This window comes from Magallana gigas, chromosome 6 (genome assembly GCF_963853765.1).
Source record: "Magallana gigas chromosome 6, xbMagGiga1.1, whole genome shotgun sequence".
NCBI classification, from domain to species: domain Eukaryota; kingdom Metazoa; phylum Mollusca; class Bivalvia; order Ostreida; family Ostreidae; genus Magallana; species Magallana gigas.
The window spans coordinates 45,255,808-45,270,799 of NC_088858.1; the positions used below are offsets into that span (position 1 = coordinate 45,255,808).

The window sequence follows — 14,992 nt, forward strand, 5'->3', positions numbered from 1 at the left end:
CTTAAGATGTATAATGTTCATCCTGCCCAGTCATTGAAGTAAATACCCTGAGGTTAAGATCTGGGAAAGATAGTGCCCGTATGACGTAGAATTCGGTTACCTGACAACAAATATATAGAATGTCTCTGTTATCAAGAAAATCGTTTATTGCTTAGAGCTTTTTTTTGTTTATCTGGAAATATTTATCACTGTAACTAAAGCAAGTAGGAAATTATATTGGGATGGGAAAAGAAATTGTTATTAAAATGACGTTGAAAACTCAAATAACGCTTTGATAATTTAAGCATGTTTATACACTATAAACTGCATTGTTGGAAGAACCATACAGAAAAATACCTAAGCCAAAAAATAAATTAATTAAATAAAAACCACAACATTCCTAAAAAAAAAAACCACGAATCGAAGGTATCAATTTCGTAAATATTGCTCTTTAAAACAAAGAGTCAATTGGTAATCATAGACATCAAATTTAAATAGCAAATCCGTACTCATACTCATTGCAAAACCGTTCAGCTTGGCCTTTCTTAAACATAATTTGTATACCTCTATAGTAACCGTTCTTCCAGCCAAACGCGTAGCTTGTATCAGCTGTGGTCACTGGAACCAGCAGCTGTCGGAAGTACTTTCCCGTCGATGTGATCAGATTGTGTGGCGCATGGAGGTATGCAAACGACTTTGCGTTTAACAATAGAAATCCTTATTTGTCTTTGCCATCGTTCAGGTGAAAATTCATCCACTTCGCGTAGTCAATTCCATTAGTCATGACACTATTAGACCCTGCCCATATCGCCCACTTGCTGTTAAAACAAAGCTGACTTAAAATAAAAGTTGGTTACGAGGTACTAATAGCAAGTGAAAATTCTGTCAATGGTTTTCTATCAATAAAAAAAACAGCAATTGAATTATAATCATTAAAGAAGATATTTAAATGTAAATTTATATGAGAAAACTATTTTAAAGCAAATGAAAGATAATTATTGAAGAAGGAATCAAAGAACCCAGAGATTCAAGTCATAACAGCATATCTAAAACGAACAACTTAAGGTTGAAAAAACCAGCAACACATTGAACATCATAATAGTTCATTTCCACACTCATCTACATTTACAGTTTTTTCTCTGAAATGGTTTTAGAAAGTACATTGAATACATGTATCTGTATTGTATATATACCGAGTCAGTGCATGCGATACTGGGACGAGTCGGGATCCTGGACCATTTCTGTATCCAGAAGCTACCTTGGAAAGGTCTGGAGTAGTTGATGCAAACGTGGAACTGTCCATTCCCTGCGGCTGGAATAGTTATTCTTTTATCAAGTCTTCCAAACTTTTTCCGCCAAGATTCTCCGATATATAGGTAACTAAGGCGTAGTTCAGGTTACTATAGACAAAACTTGTTCGGAATGGATGTACCGACTCAATGTAAGGCATCCGCCTGTAAAAGACCAGAAATTATACTTATACTCTCTCTCTCTGTGATATATTAGACGCGCTTGATTTATCTACACTGTTGTACACCTGGTGTAGATGACTTACACCATATAATCAAGCGAAATTTGGTGTAGTGTATAATGTATAGTGTTCAATATGGACGCCAAAGTATTGAAAGCTGCCGAGGAGTTCCGTTTTTGAGACAATTCTTTTAATAGCTTTTGAAAATAAATCAATTTTGTAATCCATTGCTACCCTTGCCAGTTTTCAGATTCATGCAAAGTACATTATGTGGTTTTTTGGTTTTTTTTTAAATAGGCTATTAAAAATTGTTTATAAGTTTATTTTAGGAGAGACACAATGCTCAGCAAAACAGTAAAGTAATTGTCAAGCAAAAAAAAAAATTATGAAAGTTAATTTACTTTCTTTACAACTGAAAAGTATAATCTGGCAAAATTACTAGCGAGCTAGTGCATTCATATGCTTTGAAAAATAAATGCGTATAAATCTTTTCTTACTTCTTATTACACTATACATGTTCAATGTATCTGTTGACTTTTGCTGACAAAATGTTTTATTAATACATATAAAAAATACAAAACTTTTGAATTTATTTTTCTTATGCTTTGAACACTTTCATATTTACACACGCAATATGTACTACAATTAGGCTATCAACTCTAGCATATTTCATGTGCTGACAAAAGAAATTCTTCAGATTTCTCAGTTTACCGTTTTGTCGCCATATTGAAAACAAGAGTGTACATTTCCCACATGCCCTGCACAAAGAGTAGACGGTGTTTACCTAAAGTGTACACTTTTGCACTTGATTAGAGAAAAGTGTACACAGGTTGTAAGGTGTAGACAAATCAAGCGCGCCCATTGTTACATCAGATGCAGTTCTAACCACTTTTTATTTGTTTTCATTATTATTTTTTTTTATTTTCTAAAATAGTTATGGTCGTTTTGAAATGTTTCTTGCGAAATGTTTACAAACATTATGATACAAACTTGAAATATAATAAGGGCAAATACTAATACTATTCATCTTCAAATAAGTATCATTTGTAATAAAGTTTTTGAAATTGATTAAATGAGTGAGTTTAAACAATTGTTGATTTTTTTATGACATTTTGAATGATAATGATCAAAATAAAATAATGTATAAAACCCTTCTCGTATCCAATATTTTCATTGGATATTGTCATTTTCAGTTTTTCACCAGTTACAAAATATATTCCTTCAAAACAATTTTGATTGATTCGGAAGAAAATAACACATATCACAATGTTACTTTTAATTTGTCAATGTCTGAATTGAACGACCTCATGTGGACAAAATGGCAGCATTATACGATCTATAAGCCAATGCAGGCATTAAACAACTGATGGTCTACTAAGCCAATGCAGGCATTGAAAGACTGATGATCATCAAGAGTCAATGCAGGCATTGGACGACTGATGATCAAGAGTCAATGCAGGCATTGGCCGACTGATGATCAAGAGTCAACGCAGGCATTGGACGACTGATGGTCAAGAGTCAATTCAGGCATTGGACAACTGATGGTTTTAGGCCATCTTGACCATTTTTTCTGGATCTAATGCAGGATTGTTTCACCTATTAGATGACATTTTGTTTGTTTGGTGATGTTTTTAATGAGATAATCTAAGCACGAGATGTACTTTATGTGATATTAAAAATTAATGAAGGAAATGAATAGAGAATTATTTGGAGTCATTGCTTGATTTGAACATTCTATGCATAAATAAGATACTTCTACATCTAACGTCCTTGTACATTTGTCTTTTTGTTCAACACGATACTGTAACACAACTTCAACTTTTGAGACAGAGCTTGATTTTGATTTAAAAGAAAACAAAACACTTGTTTTAATTCATCGTTTTTGATGGGTAATATTTTTTAATAAAGTGCTATATTACAAGACCGGACCATTTCATTCCTGGTGTCTACTCCAATTACAGTTAATAGACCTTTCTTTACTCCAGCTTGTAGTGCTTCACCTGAAAGACATATTAACATAAACACAAGGTCTACATGTGCATGCTGCCTTAAATGTACAGTTCCAAACAAGGTTATCACATATATAGTCTTCTGCACTTAGTTATCAAGATATTCAGATTTTTATTACTGAAATGCTAATTTGATCAGAGTAAAGGATATTGTTGTTCTGGTAAGCTACATGTATGTGGCACCTAAGCCTCTTGTTCATCAAAGTTTTCTTTATAATTGTTGAAAGTAAAAAAAAAATTGGCAGTTACAAAATTTAAATTAAGTTTTACATGTATGCAAATGGATTTGATAAATGCGTATGAATTTGTAATGTATTTGTGAGTGACATAGGAGAACATATGCCACACCAAGAAAAAGTTACGCTACCTGCTGGAATGAAGAAAACAGATGTGTGGAAGCTAATGACTTCTGACCTTGACAGACAGTCTTTGGCAAAGTCATCATTTATGAAGATATGGAAGAATTCTTTTTCTAATGTAACCATTGTCAAGGTACACGTTTGTGTAAAATATTTGAGAATAAGAGAATGTAGAACAATATTGATGCTCGTTTAATCACCAAAAAATTGGACAAGTGAATAGAGTTAAATGACTTTACATTTTTTAAAAACAGAAAAACCCATTTTCAAAGTGCCACATCTGCACAACTTTACATTTTGAGTATGAACAATGTGGAAGATATGACAAAGAAGCAAAGAAGCTTATAATAGACAAGAAGAGAGAACACTGGGAATATGTTAGGTCAATATTACATTTATTTCTTTAAGTTTTTAACTTCATCAATTTCCGATAGTTTCTGTTTTATCTGGTTTACTTCAAGACTGGTTATTTCATGCACTAGCACTTTCGCACTCAGTTTAAATAGATTTACTCGGGAGAAATTGATTGATGCGATATTCGTTACAAAGAAGTACAGGTTGTATCTTTGGCTTTCCCTTCCCACTCTGACCCAGATATGCTTTTTTAAAGATAATTAATAAAACTAATATTGAACTGCTGTTAAATTGTTACTTTTATCTTGTCATTTATTTGTATGTTGAATAAATCTTAAATGCGATTTGTAACGAACACACCAATCCTAAAAATTGGTTTTATTTTTCAATAAATTAGTCAAGAAAATATTGAGTTTCAGAGAAGTGAAACAAGGGAGAAATTAAATGTTTTATCCTGTTCTTTTTTCAATTCTAACAAAACTATATGTAGAAAATCTTTTTTCATAATGTTTTGTAAAGGAAACAGAAGGATGCATACTACATGAGAAGAGAGGCGTCATGTTTGTATCCGAAGCGCTTCCTGACGATAATCATGGACGGAATTGACCAGCAGAAAACTAACATTCCCATTCTATACACCAAAGCAAAAAATTCGGAACAGATTTCGAATCTGCAGCAAGTAAGGACACACTTGCTGGGCGTACTGGTCCACAGAGTTTCAGGTAACATATAGAACAATCCATATAAAACATTTGCAATTCAGAACACATTGATAGTAACTGAAGTACATACGTGTGTCCCTCAAGTTCAATATTTCTGTACTACTTGTTTTTCAGAAACTTCAGGAATGAGAAAAGTTGGATTTGGCCATTTTGATTTGATGCAATATCCACATGATGCCAATCTTAACTTGACTGTTCTGCTAGAAACATTATGTGGTAGGTACTGTTTTTGTAAAAGTAATAGAAAAGACAAGTTTACTAGAGCTTAGACACAAGTGTTATATACAAATGTATATGGAAATCCTTTTTTGGCAGAGTTCAAAGATGCACTAGGAACAGAGCTTCACCTGCAAACAGACAGTGCTTCGGACAACAAAAACAAGACGGCCTTGGACTTCTTAGGATTGCTAGTGCATTTGGGCATATTTGAGGAGGTATTTCTTGTTTACATAATGCACAATTTAATATTGAATTATTTCCTGTTCATTAATAAGTACCTGTTAGTGACATATACAGTGACAAATATTTTATTTCTTCTGTGTTACCTGCACATGCTCCCAGTTGGCCATACACATGAGGACATAGACTCTATGTTTTCAATTTTTTCAAGCTCTTTAAAAGGCGACATTATCACCCCTGCGAATGTGTTCGGAATGTTTTCTTTATCGTTGCTAAGTATGTAGTAAATCCAAAGGTGCTCGAATGAAAGTTCACGAGACTTCACCGAGTTTGTTCAGTTCCTGTGAAATTTCGAGCGGAAGTATAAGTGTTCGGGTAATATTCTTAAAGTACGTAAGTACTGGTCAATTTCCATATCATATCCTACTTTGATTTATGTTAAAACATCAACATCTTTTAGATGTATGTCTTATTTCACCATCTAGCGGTAATTTGAATTTAACGATGATATTCAGAACAAAGTTATCGTTCGTGTTCAACCACGTGTAGAGTGGTTGAAAATATAAACATTGGGTTGCTAAATAAAATCATAGCCATGTTTGATGCTTCTGGTGTGCAATTCTATGTTTTTAAAAAAAATAATGGGTGAATGTTTTGCATAAAAACTTAGTATATCGAGCCATTTTCAAAGAACATTATGCATTTAAAAGTATAAGTCTCTTTCACTTTTGATGTTATTACTAGGTCAGGCTCGGATCGTAAATTAATTCCTATATAGGGGGATCTCTACTACGCATGTTAATTGTTGCAACAGCAGGGGAAAAAAACCCTATTTTTTCTATTGTCACATTTATTTATAGAACACATTTTATCCACCACTTAAAGGGACTTGGACACGATTTGACTTAAAATTTTCAAATTTTATTTTTCCATTTTCAATGTTTATACTGATAAATATAGAAGATTATAATGCTTTGTCAAAATTTGAAACTCAAATATCAAGTTATAAGCAAGATACAAACTTTATAATTCTTTGTTTTGTAAACAAAGCTCGAATATTGTCTTTTTTACATATTCGTTGTATTGGTGTAAATTTCAATCAAATGTAACTTTTTTCTGTTGATAATAGTATTTTAGAAGATATTTAGAAGATTTGGTTTAAATTGTTTTTTACAAGTCATTTTGTCTAAGAAATGGTAATTCTCTACATTACATTTTTTGTAAACAACTATAAGACTCGAGCTTTGTTTACATAACTATCAATTCTTACCTCTGTATCTCGCTTGTAACTTGACTTTAACATTTAATATTTTGGTCAATCATTTAAAATGCACCAATAAACCATTTTATACATAAAAAATAAAAATAACATTTTTGATCTCAAATCGTGTCCAAGTCCCTTTAATGAAAATAAAGTTTAAAATCAATATACGTCTAGAATTTATATTTGACAACAAGTACCTAGATTCTATAAAAAAGACTATAAACACGAGGCACGATTTTTACTGCGAAACTGAAAGGGTCAAATAAAACCACGTGGTTTAAAATTTAAATGACAATAACATTCGCAGGGGTGATTATGACCCTAGATGGTAAAATCTAACTTCACATCAAGTTGAAAAACCTATCATTACAATTGCTTCACGACATCACTGCTGGTTTTTCTTTACAATACTGGAAATGATATTTTTATTTTCAGACCTGCTTCAAGCTTTTCAAAAGCTATCATATGTTGAGCGAGGAAAGATGGTAAAATTGGTTTGGGATTTTAAGGGATGGATGGAAAATAGCCTGATCAACAGCCACGGTCTTGGGGATCAATTTGTATTTCGGATTAACACAGTTGACAAAGGTTACTTAAATCAATATACTCTAGAAATAAACAGCAAAATAAAAAGTTCACCAGGATATGAACTTGGTTGGTCACATGGTCAAATCCTTTGAAGCCCGAAGAAGATTTGATCATGTACCAACCAAGTTCATATCCTGTTGAACCTTTTAGCATTGCTGTTTATTACTTATATTTACATTTGAAAAAGACAAATCATTCACAATTGTTAAGATTTCTGAGATTTTATGTTTACAATATTGCTATTTTATAGGTTTATATAATGGAACATACTTGATTAAGTAAATATTTAAATGCGAAAATATGCTTATTTTATTGTACTCTTTATCAATAATAAGATAAGATAAGATATTCTTTTTTTCCTCCAAATTATTGGAGAGTATTACATAATCAAATTATAAATTCAAGTGAAAATAGAACAGAAACAAAACATATTTATATATGTACATATTTTGATAGACATTTATAAATTACGACAATCTATTGCAAAGGAACCTCTGTTTTTATACAACATAAATGCAACGATTAACATAATCTGTTTCCATTTTGTATTCGATATATTTTTAAAACTTGTACCATTGACACATCCCATAAGGGATAAAAACTGTAATTCTGGATCTTGATTTTCAAACAATATATATTCGTTGACATCAAGAAATTCTAAAATGTTTTCAAGCATAACTTCTCTGTCTTCTAAAAGATTATAACAGCTTAAAAGAAGGTGCATATTATAGCTATCTGTTTCCTTATAACATAAAGGACAAGTTTTACATACAGTTTTCATTGATGAAACTTGAACTAAAAAGTTGATCAATAGTCGTTTTGAGGGTTCCTCTTTAGCAATTTGCCAGAGCTTATTAGGGCACAAAATCGTATGTATTCTACTAAAAAAAGAGGGTTTAGGGTTCACACGGAGGGAGCTATGCCATTGTTTTTCTTCTGCCCAAATTGTTTTGATAACCAATTTTGAATATTCTTTTTTTAAAAATTAATATTACAGTCGTTAAAAATCACATCGAAGAGCTTATATTTCTTAGCTGTTTGTAACAAGTTTTTAGTTGCAAAAAGTTTTTACATGAACATCAGAAATAAACCTATAAATCCGATTTTGTAAAGAGTTTTGGTCTGATCGGTGTAGTATCCCTAAAAACAATAAGCGGCATTTATCAATGTAGCCTTGCATGGTCCACAGTCCAATATTTGAGATGCTGGAGAGCGACGGAGAAAATTTGGAAAATCCTTGAATGATTCTGGATAAGTGTCTTTGTACATACTCTAGGAGTTGCATGTCGGTGAGTGTCAGTGACGACCATATTTCACAGGAGTAGAGGGCAGAGGGTAGCACAACACGTTTCCATATTTTGGCAGACACATCTGGATGAATGTCGGAGTTATTAACACCAATAGAGTATAATGAGTGGATTTTTGATCTTGCATTTTTGCACACTCGTTCTGTTAGCTTGTCAGTTTTCATATTTGCTTGTAAAAGGCAACCAGCATAAACAGTGTTATCAGACTGAGGAATTTCACTACCAAATAATCTAATACTATAGGAAACAGACCATTTTTGTGTCTTGGAAAAACAATAAAGACACTTTTACTTGGATTGTAATGAAGTCTCCAAGTATATGCATATTTTTCTACTTCTTAGAGTATTAATTGTAAAGACCTTGGCGAGTGGTCATCAAAACAGTATCATCCGCTAATAAAATACCTGGTATGTGTATATCACCCAAAACAAGACCATTACCATTTTGGCAAATTTCAGATAACAAATCATTAATGTGAACAAGAAATATAAAAGCACTTAGGACCCTTGTTCTACACCTTGTAAAACTTTAAACAAGTTGGAGTTTGCACCACAAAATGACACAAAACATTTGCTGCCATTATACCAGTAATTTATAATTTGCCATAACCTTGAGTCAATATTAAGATTATATAGTTTATATAGGAGACCATTATGCCAAATTCTGTCAAACGCTTTTTCATTATGTAGAAATGCACAAAGTACTGATGAACCTTTATCTACATAATAACTTATTACTTCTTTCAAGACGTAACAAGCTGGTATGGCACCATATTCACTTCTGAACCCAAATTGCAAATTATGTGGGAATGATACATTTTTGTTAGCGAAGTCATTTTCAATTCTCGATAGAATTATTTTTTCAAACAGTTTGCTCACTACAGATGTCAATGTAATACCTCTGTAATTAGTAGGATCACATTTATCCTTATTTTTACCTTTATAAATAGATATAATTTTTCCAACTTTAAACATTTCGGGTACATACTTCAGGCACGTAGCATCGGAGGGGGGAAGGGGGGGGGGGCAGGGGGGGCCTGCCCCCCCCCCCCACTTTTTCTCACAGCAACTATATTTTTAAAATTTACATATAAAAAATTGAATTATCATGGAGTTGCCCCCCCCCCCCCCACTTTTTTGGAGGATGGAAAAAATTGATATGAAAATAAGGAAATTATGATTTAAATTGAAGTTATATACTATGCCACCCCCCTCCCCATTATGGGGAGCAGAGTGGACCAAAAATCATCTTCGCTTTTAGCCAAGTGTTTCGGTCTACACCCCCCCCCCCATTATGGGGAGCGGAGTTGACTGAAAATCAATCCTTGGCTAGCAAAGATGCATTTTTAATTGACAATTGACAGTTGACAGCTGAAAGAGAGAGAAAATGTTTGGGTGCAGTTCTTTTAATCAGTCAATGAAAAAGTGGGTTATTCAATACTCAAAGTAATATTGATCATATAAAGTAGAATTTACACTATTAAGAGGGAATTCAGTACCTGCGCCCCCCCCCCCCCCCCCAGGTGCCTTCTTAATCGCGTAAATTTTACTTAATATGATCTAATTAAAGTAACTGCTATGTAGAGACTGCATTGGAAACATGTCATAGCTAGTATATTATCATATACATTAGATATTTTAAACATACAATCTGAAACAGGACAAATCTAAATACATGTACCTATTATTGGCCTGTTATTGATACGGAAACCTTCTGTCAATTGTAAGAGAGTTAATGAAGTAGTCAAAAGAATCCACATGTTTTCTTCTCTTGTATTTTTTCAAGTTTGGTTAAGTACACAAATATCTGAAAGACATTAAACAATAGTGAACAAGCATGATAATTAAATTTAATATGCTTTAATGCCTACAGCTGAAAACATAATAGAAACTAAGTAAATCGAGTGTGATAAATATTCCCAAAGAGTTGTGCTATAAATTTCCTTTTGTTGTACATTATTAACCTTCACATGTCATGAGACTGCAGACCCTTGAATGGAAGCCCTATTATAAAGGAGCTAAGGAGAGGAAGGCTAAAAGTATATTCTGAAGATACATGTACCTATTTTAAATTGTGACCCAGTTACAAAAGTAGTTATTATACTAGCTCTTAATATTCTGAGATTATATTCTAATAATTTCAGTAATGTGTAAAAAATAATACTAAGTACACAAATAAATATGCATCTTTTTTTTTTTATTAAAACATATTTTTTTATGAAACCTCACCATAACAGTGAACAATTTGTATGTAATATTTATACATCTATACATGTACTCGTATAACTCATTTGATTTACTTTTAAGATGCAATGTTGTACACATACAAATCAAATATTTATTTAAAAGCCATTGTGAAAAATATGTTAAACTTACTTGAAGGAAATGATTTGGTCAATAAAAACTACTGTACAACAATATTTTCCTTTCATAAAGGAAATATATCGTTTATATAAACAAAAACCACAACAATACAAAAACAACATGCACAACGGGATATTGTTTTACTAACACGCACGATATTCCTTTTCTTCCAGGGATTAACAATTTAGCATTTGCGACATACCTAATTGACAGGAAAACAGTTTCCCTAAGGATTTTAAAGGAATTTTGAAATTGTATTATATAACATGATAAGTGCCATACCAACCTTAGTCTTGCAAAATCATGTAAAAGTTATAAATTTGAAAGCTGTTATAGCAGTTAGTCGCTTTATGTTGTGCAGCTAATCCCGGCTACTTGAATTTTTCGTAAATAGTAAAAAATAAAACACTGTCAATGTTTCTTTGTCGAACGATAGGTCATCTTTTAGAGCTTCTGGCAAACCGAAATTAACTGCCCAAAACAAAATGAAAGTAGAAGATATCATAGTCAATTCTTTCTAGGACTTGTCGGAAACATAATTATGTTAACTACGGTACTAGCGTTTCGTGTTTTCATAAGTTTGAAGCATTGCTGTGTATGTAGTTTACATAACACTTATAAATGAAACTATTCAACAGTATTCATTAACAATATAAGTTTTATCTATAAAGAAAATTTTAAGGGGGATATCATACGTTGATAAAAAAAATAATTTGTTGATGCATGGTAAAAACGCTCCTCAATATTCCTCATTCATATTTATGCTGTATACTATATGTAGCCTTGATAATCAAAGAAAATTGACAAAAAAGTGTAAAGGTACACTATATTATACAGCTAATAAATGTTGTCCCAACTGCATCATTTTCAACCGCCCTCAGTTTGGGTAATCTGATTAAAATCGGATTTCAGCAGGCACGTATCTTGGGGGAGGGGGGGGGGGCTGTCCCTTCCCCTCCTTTTTCTCGCAGCAAACATTTTTTATTAAAAGAACTTATATAAAAAAATATCATGGAATTTACTCCTCACTTTTTGGGAACGATGTAAAAACTGAAATGAATGGAAGGTACATTGCAATTAACAGTGAAGTTGAAGGTAAATATATATACTACGCAACCCCCCCCCCCCCCCTCCCGGAGATACGATTATCATGAATGTGAGAAGTTCCCTTTTTGGATGTTTGTCAAGTTTTTTTGGATGAGTCTGGTTCCCCCACTTTCAAAAACGATGCTACGTGCCTGTTCAGTTTAGGATATGTTGAATCACGTATGCACACGATGACCGCACCCGATTATATATAATTATGCCCAGGCACATGGCGTAATATTTTTTCTCATAATAAAAAAATTAAATACCCTCTACCTAAAGATATAGTATATTATTAGGTAGAGGGTATAAGTTTTCTATATCATAAGAAAAACATAACGCCAGGTACGTTTTGATAAATGGTAAAAGGAAAATAATACTTAATATCTTAAAGATTTTCATATATTTTCTTGGTAAAAACTACTAAAAAGAAATACTTTTAAATAATATTTCAATTATCTTAAAAATGTTCATATATTTTTTTCAATGGTCGTATGATAATGTAGGAAAACATGGTTTCCTGTCCTATTTTCCTCCCCGATAATGTACTGCTAGCAAGAATTGGAAGTTGACCATTGAAAATGAATAAAGAAAACATAAAGTCATGTGTTATTTTGTAATAAAATATTGTAGTGATTTCATCCCCCCTGTGTTGTTTTGTTATTTTTTTAGACGAGAATCGACGAGATTTTTATAATAGAACTCTGCATGTAGACTTTCTGTAATGATTTCTATTGATATCACGTGATTTATACAGACTCCGTGTTCTATGTTTCGCTCGTGCGGTGTATGGACTTCTGTTTTTGGGGATATAAAAGCCAGACAATTCTGTAACTCGCTCTCTTTGGGTTTTCTCTCATTCTGGAGACGACGTAAGTCGTTGTTTTTATTTTAGTATTGTTTAGGCTGCATCTTTATTTTTGAAATGGAGTTTTATTGATTTTCGTGTCTAAAGATTTTTATTTACGTTTGATAAGTGAAAGGGATTCTAGTAATTTATTTAGCTAAATTTTGAGACTTTGATCAGTTTAGTTTTTAAAGTAAGTTACACGTAGATTTGGCCTATTTTAGTTATTAAGTTAACTTTGTTGGGAAATCTGGATTTTTAAAAAAAGGTTTACCTTATATTTCTAAAACTATGATACATTTTTGGGATGATTTTGGATGATTATGATGAATTATAGGTCGTCTAGTGTTTGTCTCAAGTAACTTCGGCAGTTAGTAATTATTCTAAGTGGTATTTAATTGAAGCATAGGGAACTTCTCAAGAGTGATTTTTCCTCTGAGAGCTCTAGAATTTGAAGGGTGATTTTCCCCTGAGAATTCATTGTATAAGTTTAACTTTATTGCTCACTGAATTTAATGGGTGATAACCCCACATAATTCCAGTTCTTTATTCATTTTATTTTAAAACTCAAAGTATTGCCTATGGTGAATTATCCCAAGTTCCCCTTTATATTGTGTTATATTGGCAAGTCGATCTCGTCGTTTACGCGTTTTTCTTTTGTGTCGTGTTTTATATTTGTTCAAATGAATAAATTTAACTTCAGTTCAAGAGTCTGACTCTTGAACTGAAGTCCAAAGACTTATCGTAATGAGACACAAATTCAGAAAGTTAACAAATTTATTCATTTGAACAAATATAACAAGAGTCAGAGTCATGGTCAGCGTCAGGGTCAGAGTAAAAGTATTAGAGCTAATTAGGTCAGATTAAGTTATGTTTTATTATGGCTCATTTAAGTTTCCTTGCTGATGGGAGATAATCAGCTGGTGGCAGCGCTAATGGGAAAAGGACTTTCCCACTACAATATTGTGTGTGTCAGTTATATTGATATTTATCAAGCGGATTAATATATACTAAAGTAATAATTACATGATGTTTTCAAAATTCTCTGTTTTGCGCCAATATACGGCAGTAAACAAGGCTTCTATCCTGTTTTTGTTGACATAGGTTCAATATACCAGTAAACATCTTTTTCAAGCTTATTTTTCTATCTTAGAACCATTTTAACAAGAGCTTGTGTCAAACAGTAATGTGAAATAAATGCTGGCCACTCAGCCGTGGCTCTTTGAAATCAATAAGATTTGTCTGGCCTCTGAGCTAAGTCTATGCAACCCACTGGCGTCGGAAGCAAAATGAATGTGGGAGGGGGGGGGGGGGGCTAGACTAATCCTCAGAAATATTGTGAAAAAAAATTAATTCCCAAAATCATGGAAATCCTAATCCGTGGTGGTGGTGGGGGGGGGGGGGGGGGGAGTATACTAGTACCTATACATTGTACTTCAAAAAGAAAAAAAAATTACTTACCCATTTTTCTTCTTCAAAATTCATGAAATTCCTAATCCGGGGGGGGGGGGGGGGGGGGGGGGCTAGTATGCTTTTGAATCCAACTTCTCAATCTTTCAAGGTAAATTTTGGAACAATAATCTTTTCTGCGAGAAAAAGTGGGGGGGGGGTGGGGGGTGAACGTTCTACCATACTATGTTTCTAATGGTTAGGTATAACTTTGCAAAAAAAGTGGGGGGGGGGGCTAAGCCCCCCCCCCCCCGGTTCCGACGCCTATGCAACCGGTGCATGTTTCGCTTGAAACCGCGCAATTTTTAACTTGTTTTGACGAAAGAAATAATTAGCTACGTCCAACCGAAAGTCTAATGTCTTGTTGAGGTCAGACAACACGTTCCTCGAGAATCTTTTTTGTATCTCCTCGTAATAAAGAGTTCCAATAAAAAATATTAATTTTATGATTACTTTTAAAATGATAAAAATTTGTTTGGATATGGTTATATGTCTAGATGCATGGTCGAGTGGTTAGAACTGTGGCCGCTTACTGACAGAAGCGTATAGGTTCTAGAGGTGAGTTCAAAGCCCCGCCCCGGCGCAGATATAGTTATATTATAGTTAATTTCGCTGTGGGGTTGATGTATTTATTTTTATATCAGCAATTCAAGTGTATTTTCAAGAAGATAATATAGGAAATTGCATACTCTAGTATTTTGCAGAATTGCCTGGTAAGGTACCCTAATTTTTTGCAAGAAGGCTTGTCAAAGTAGTAGTAAACCATTAACACATTCCTGGAAAAAGTTATCTAAA

The 14,992-nt window shown here is 33.1% G+C and overlaps 1 protein-coding gene and 1 long non-coding RNA gene across 3 annotated transcripts; one reads left to right on the top strand and one right to left on the bottom strand.

Annotated features, from left to right (window-relative positions):
- LOC136276257 (uncharacterized) lies at nt 1–1,989 on the bottom strand. The gene is made up of 3 exons (XR_010714715.1): nt 1,173–1,989; nt 544–797; nt 1–100 (listed from the first exon to the last, which is right to left on the bottom strand). It is a non-coding gene; the product is annotated as an uncharacterized lncRNA (long non-coding RNA).
- Nucleotides 1,990–3,780: 1,791 nt separating this feature from the next.
- On the top strand, nt 3,781–7,145 carry LOC117689088 (uncharacterized). 2 transcript variants are annotated; one of them, XM_066089156.1, is made up of 6 exons: nt 3,781–3,951; nt 4,073–4,200; nt 4,692–4,894; nt 5,009–5,110; nt 5,210–5,328; nt 6,993–7,145. In XM_066089156.1, the coding sequence occupies exons 1-6, from the start codon at nt 3,799–3,801 to the stop codon at nt 7,044–7,046; spliced, it is 759 nt and encodes a 252-aa protein (XP_065945228.1). In that variant the 5' UTR covers nt 3,781–3,798; the 3' UTR covers nt 7,047–7,145. The 2 variants fall into 2 exon arrangements, with proteins under 2 accessions (XP_065945228.1, XP_065945227.1); XM_066089155.1 differs by lacking the exon at nt 6,993–7,145 and having other exon boundaries at nt 5,210–5,690.
- The last annotated feature ends 7,847 nt before the right edge of the window (nt 7,146–14,992 follow it).

Coding starts and splice junctions, on each gene's coding strand:
- LOC117689088 (XM_066089155.1), top strand. CDS start 3,799: ATGCCACACCAAGAAAAAGTTACGCTACCTGCTGGAATGAAGAAAACA. Junction 3,952..4,072: donor CTAATGTAACCATTGTCAAG/GTACACGTTTGT, acceptor TTTTAAAAACAG/AAAAACCCATTTTCAAAGTG. Junction 5,111..5,209: donor TCTGCTAGAAACATTATGTG/GTAGGTACTGTT, acceptor CTTTTTTGGCAG/AGTTCAAAGATGCACTAGGA.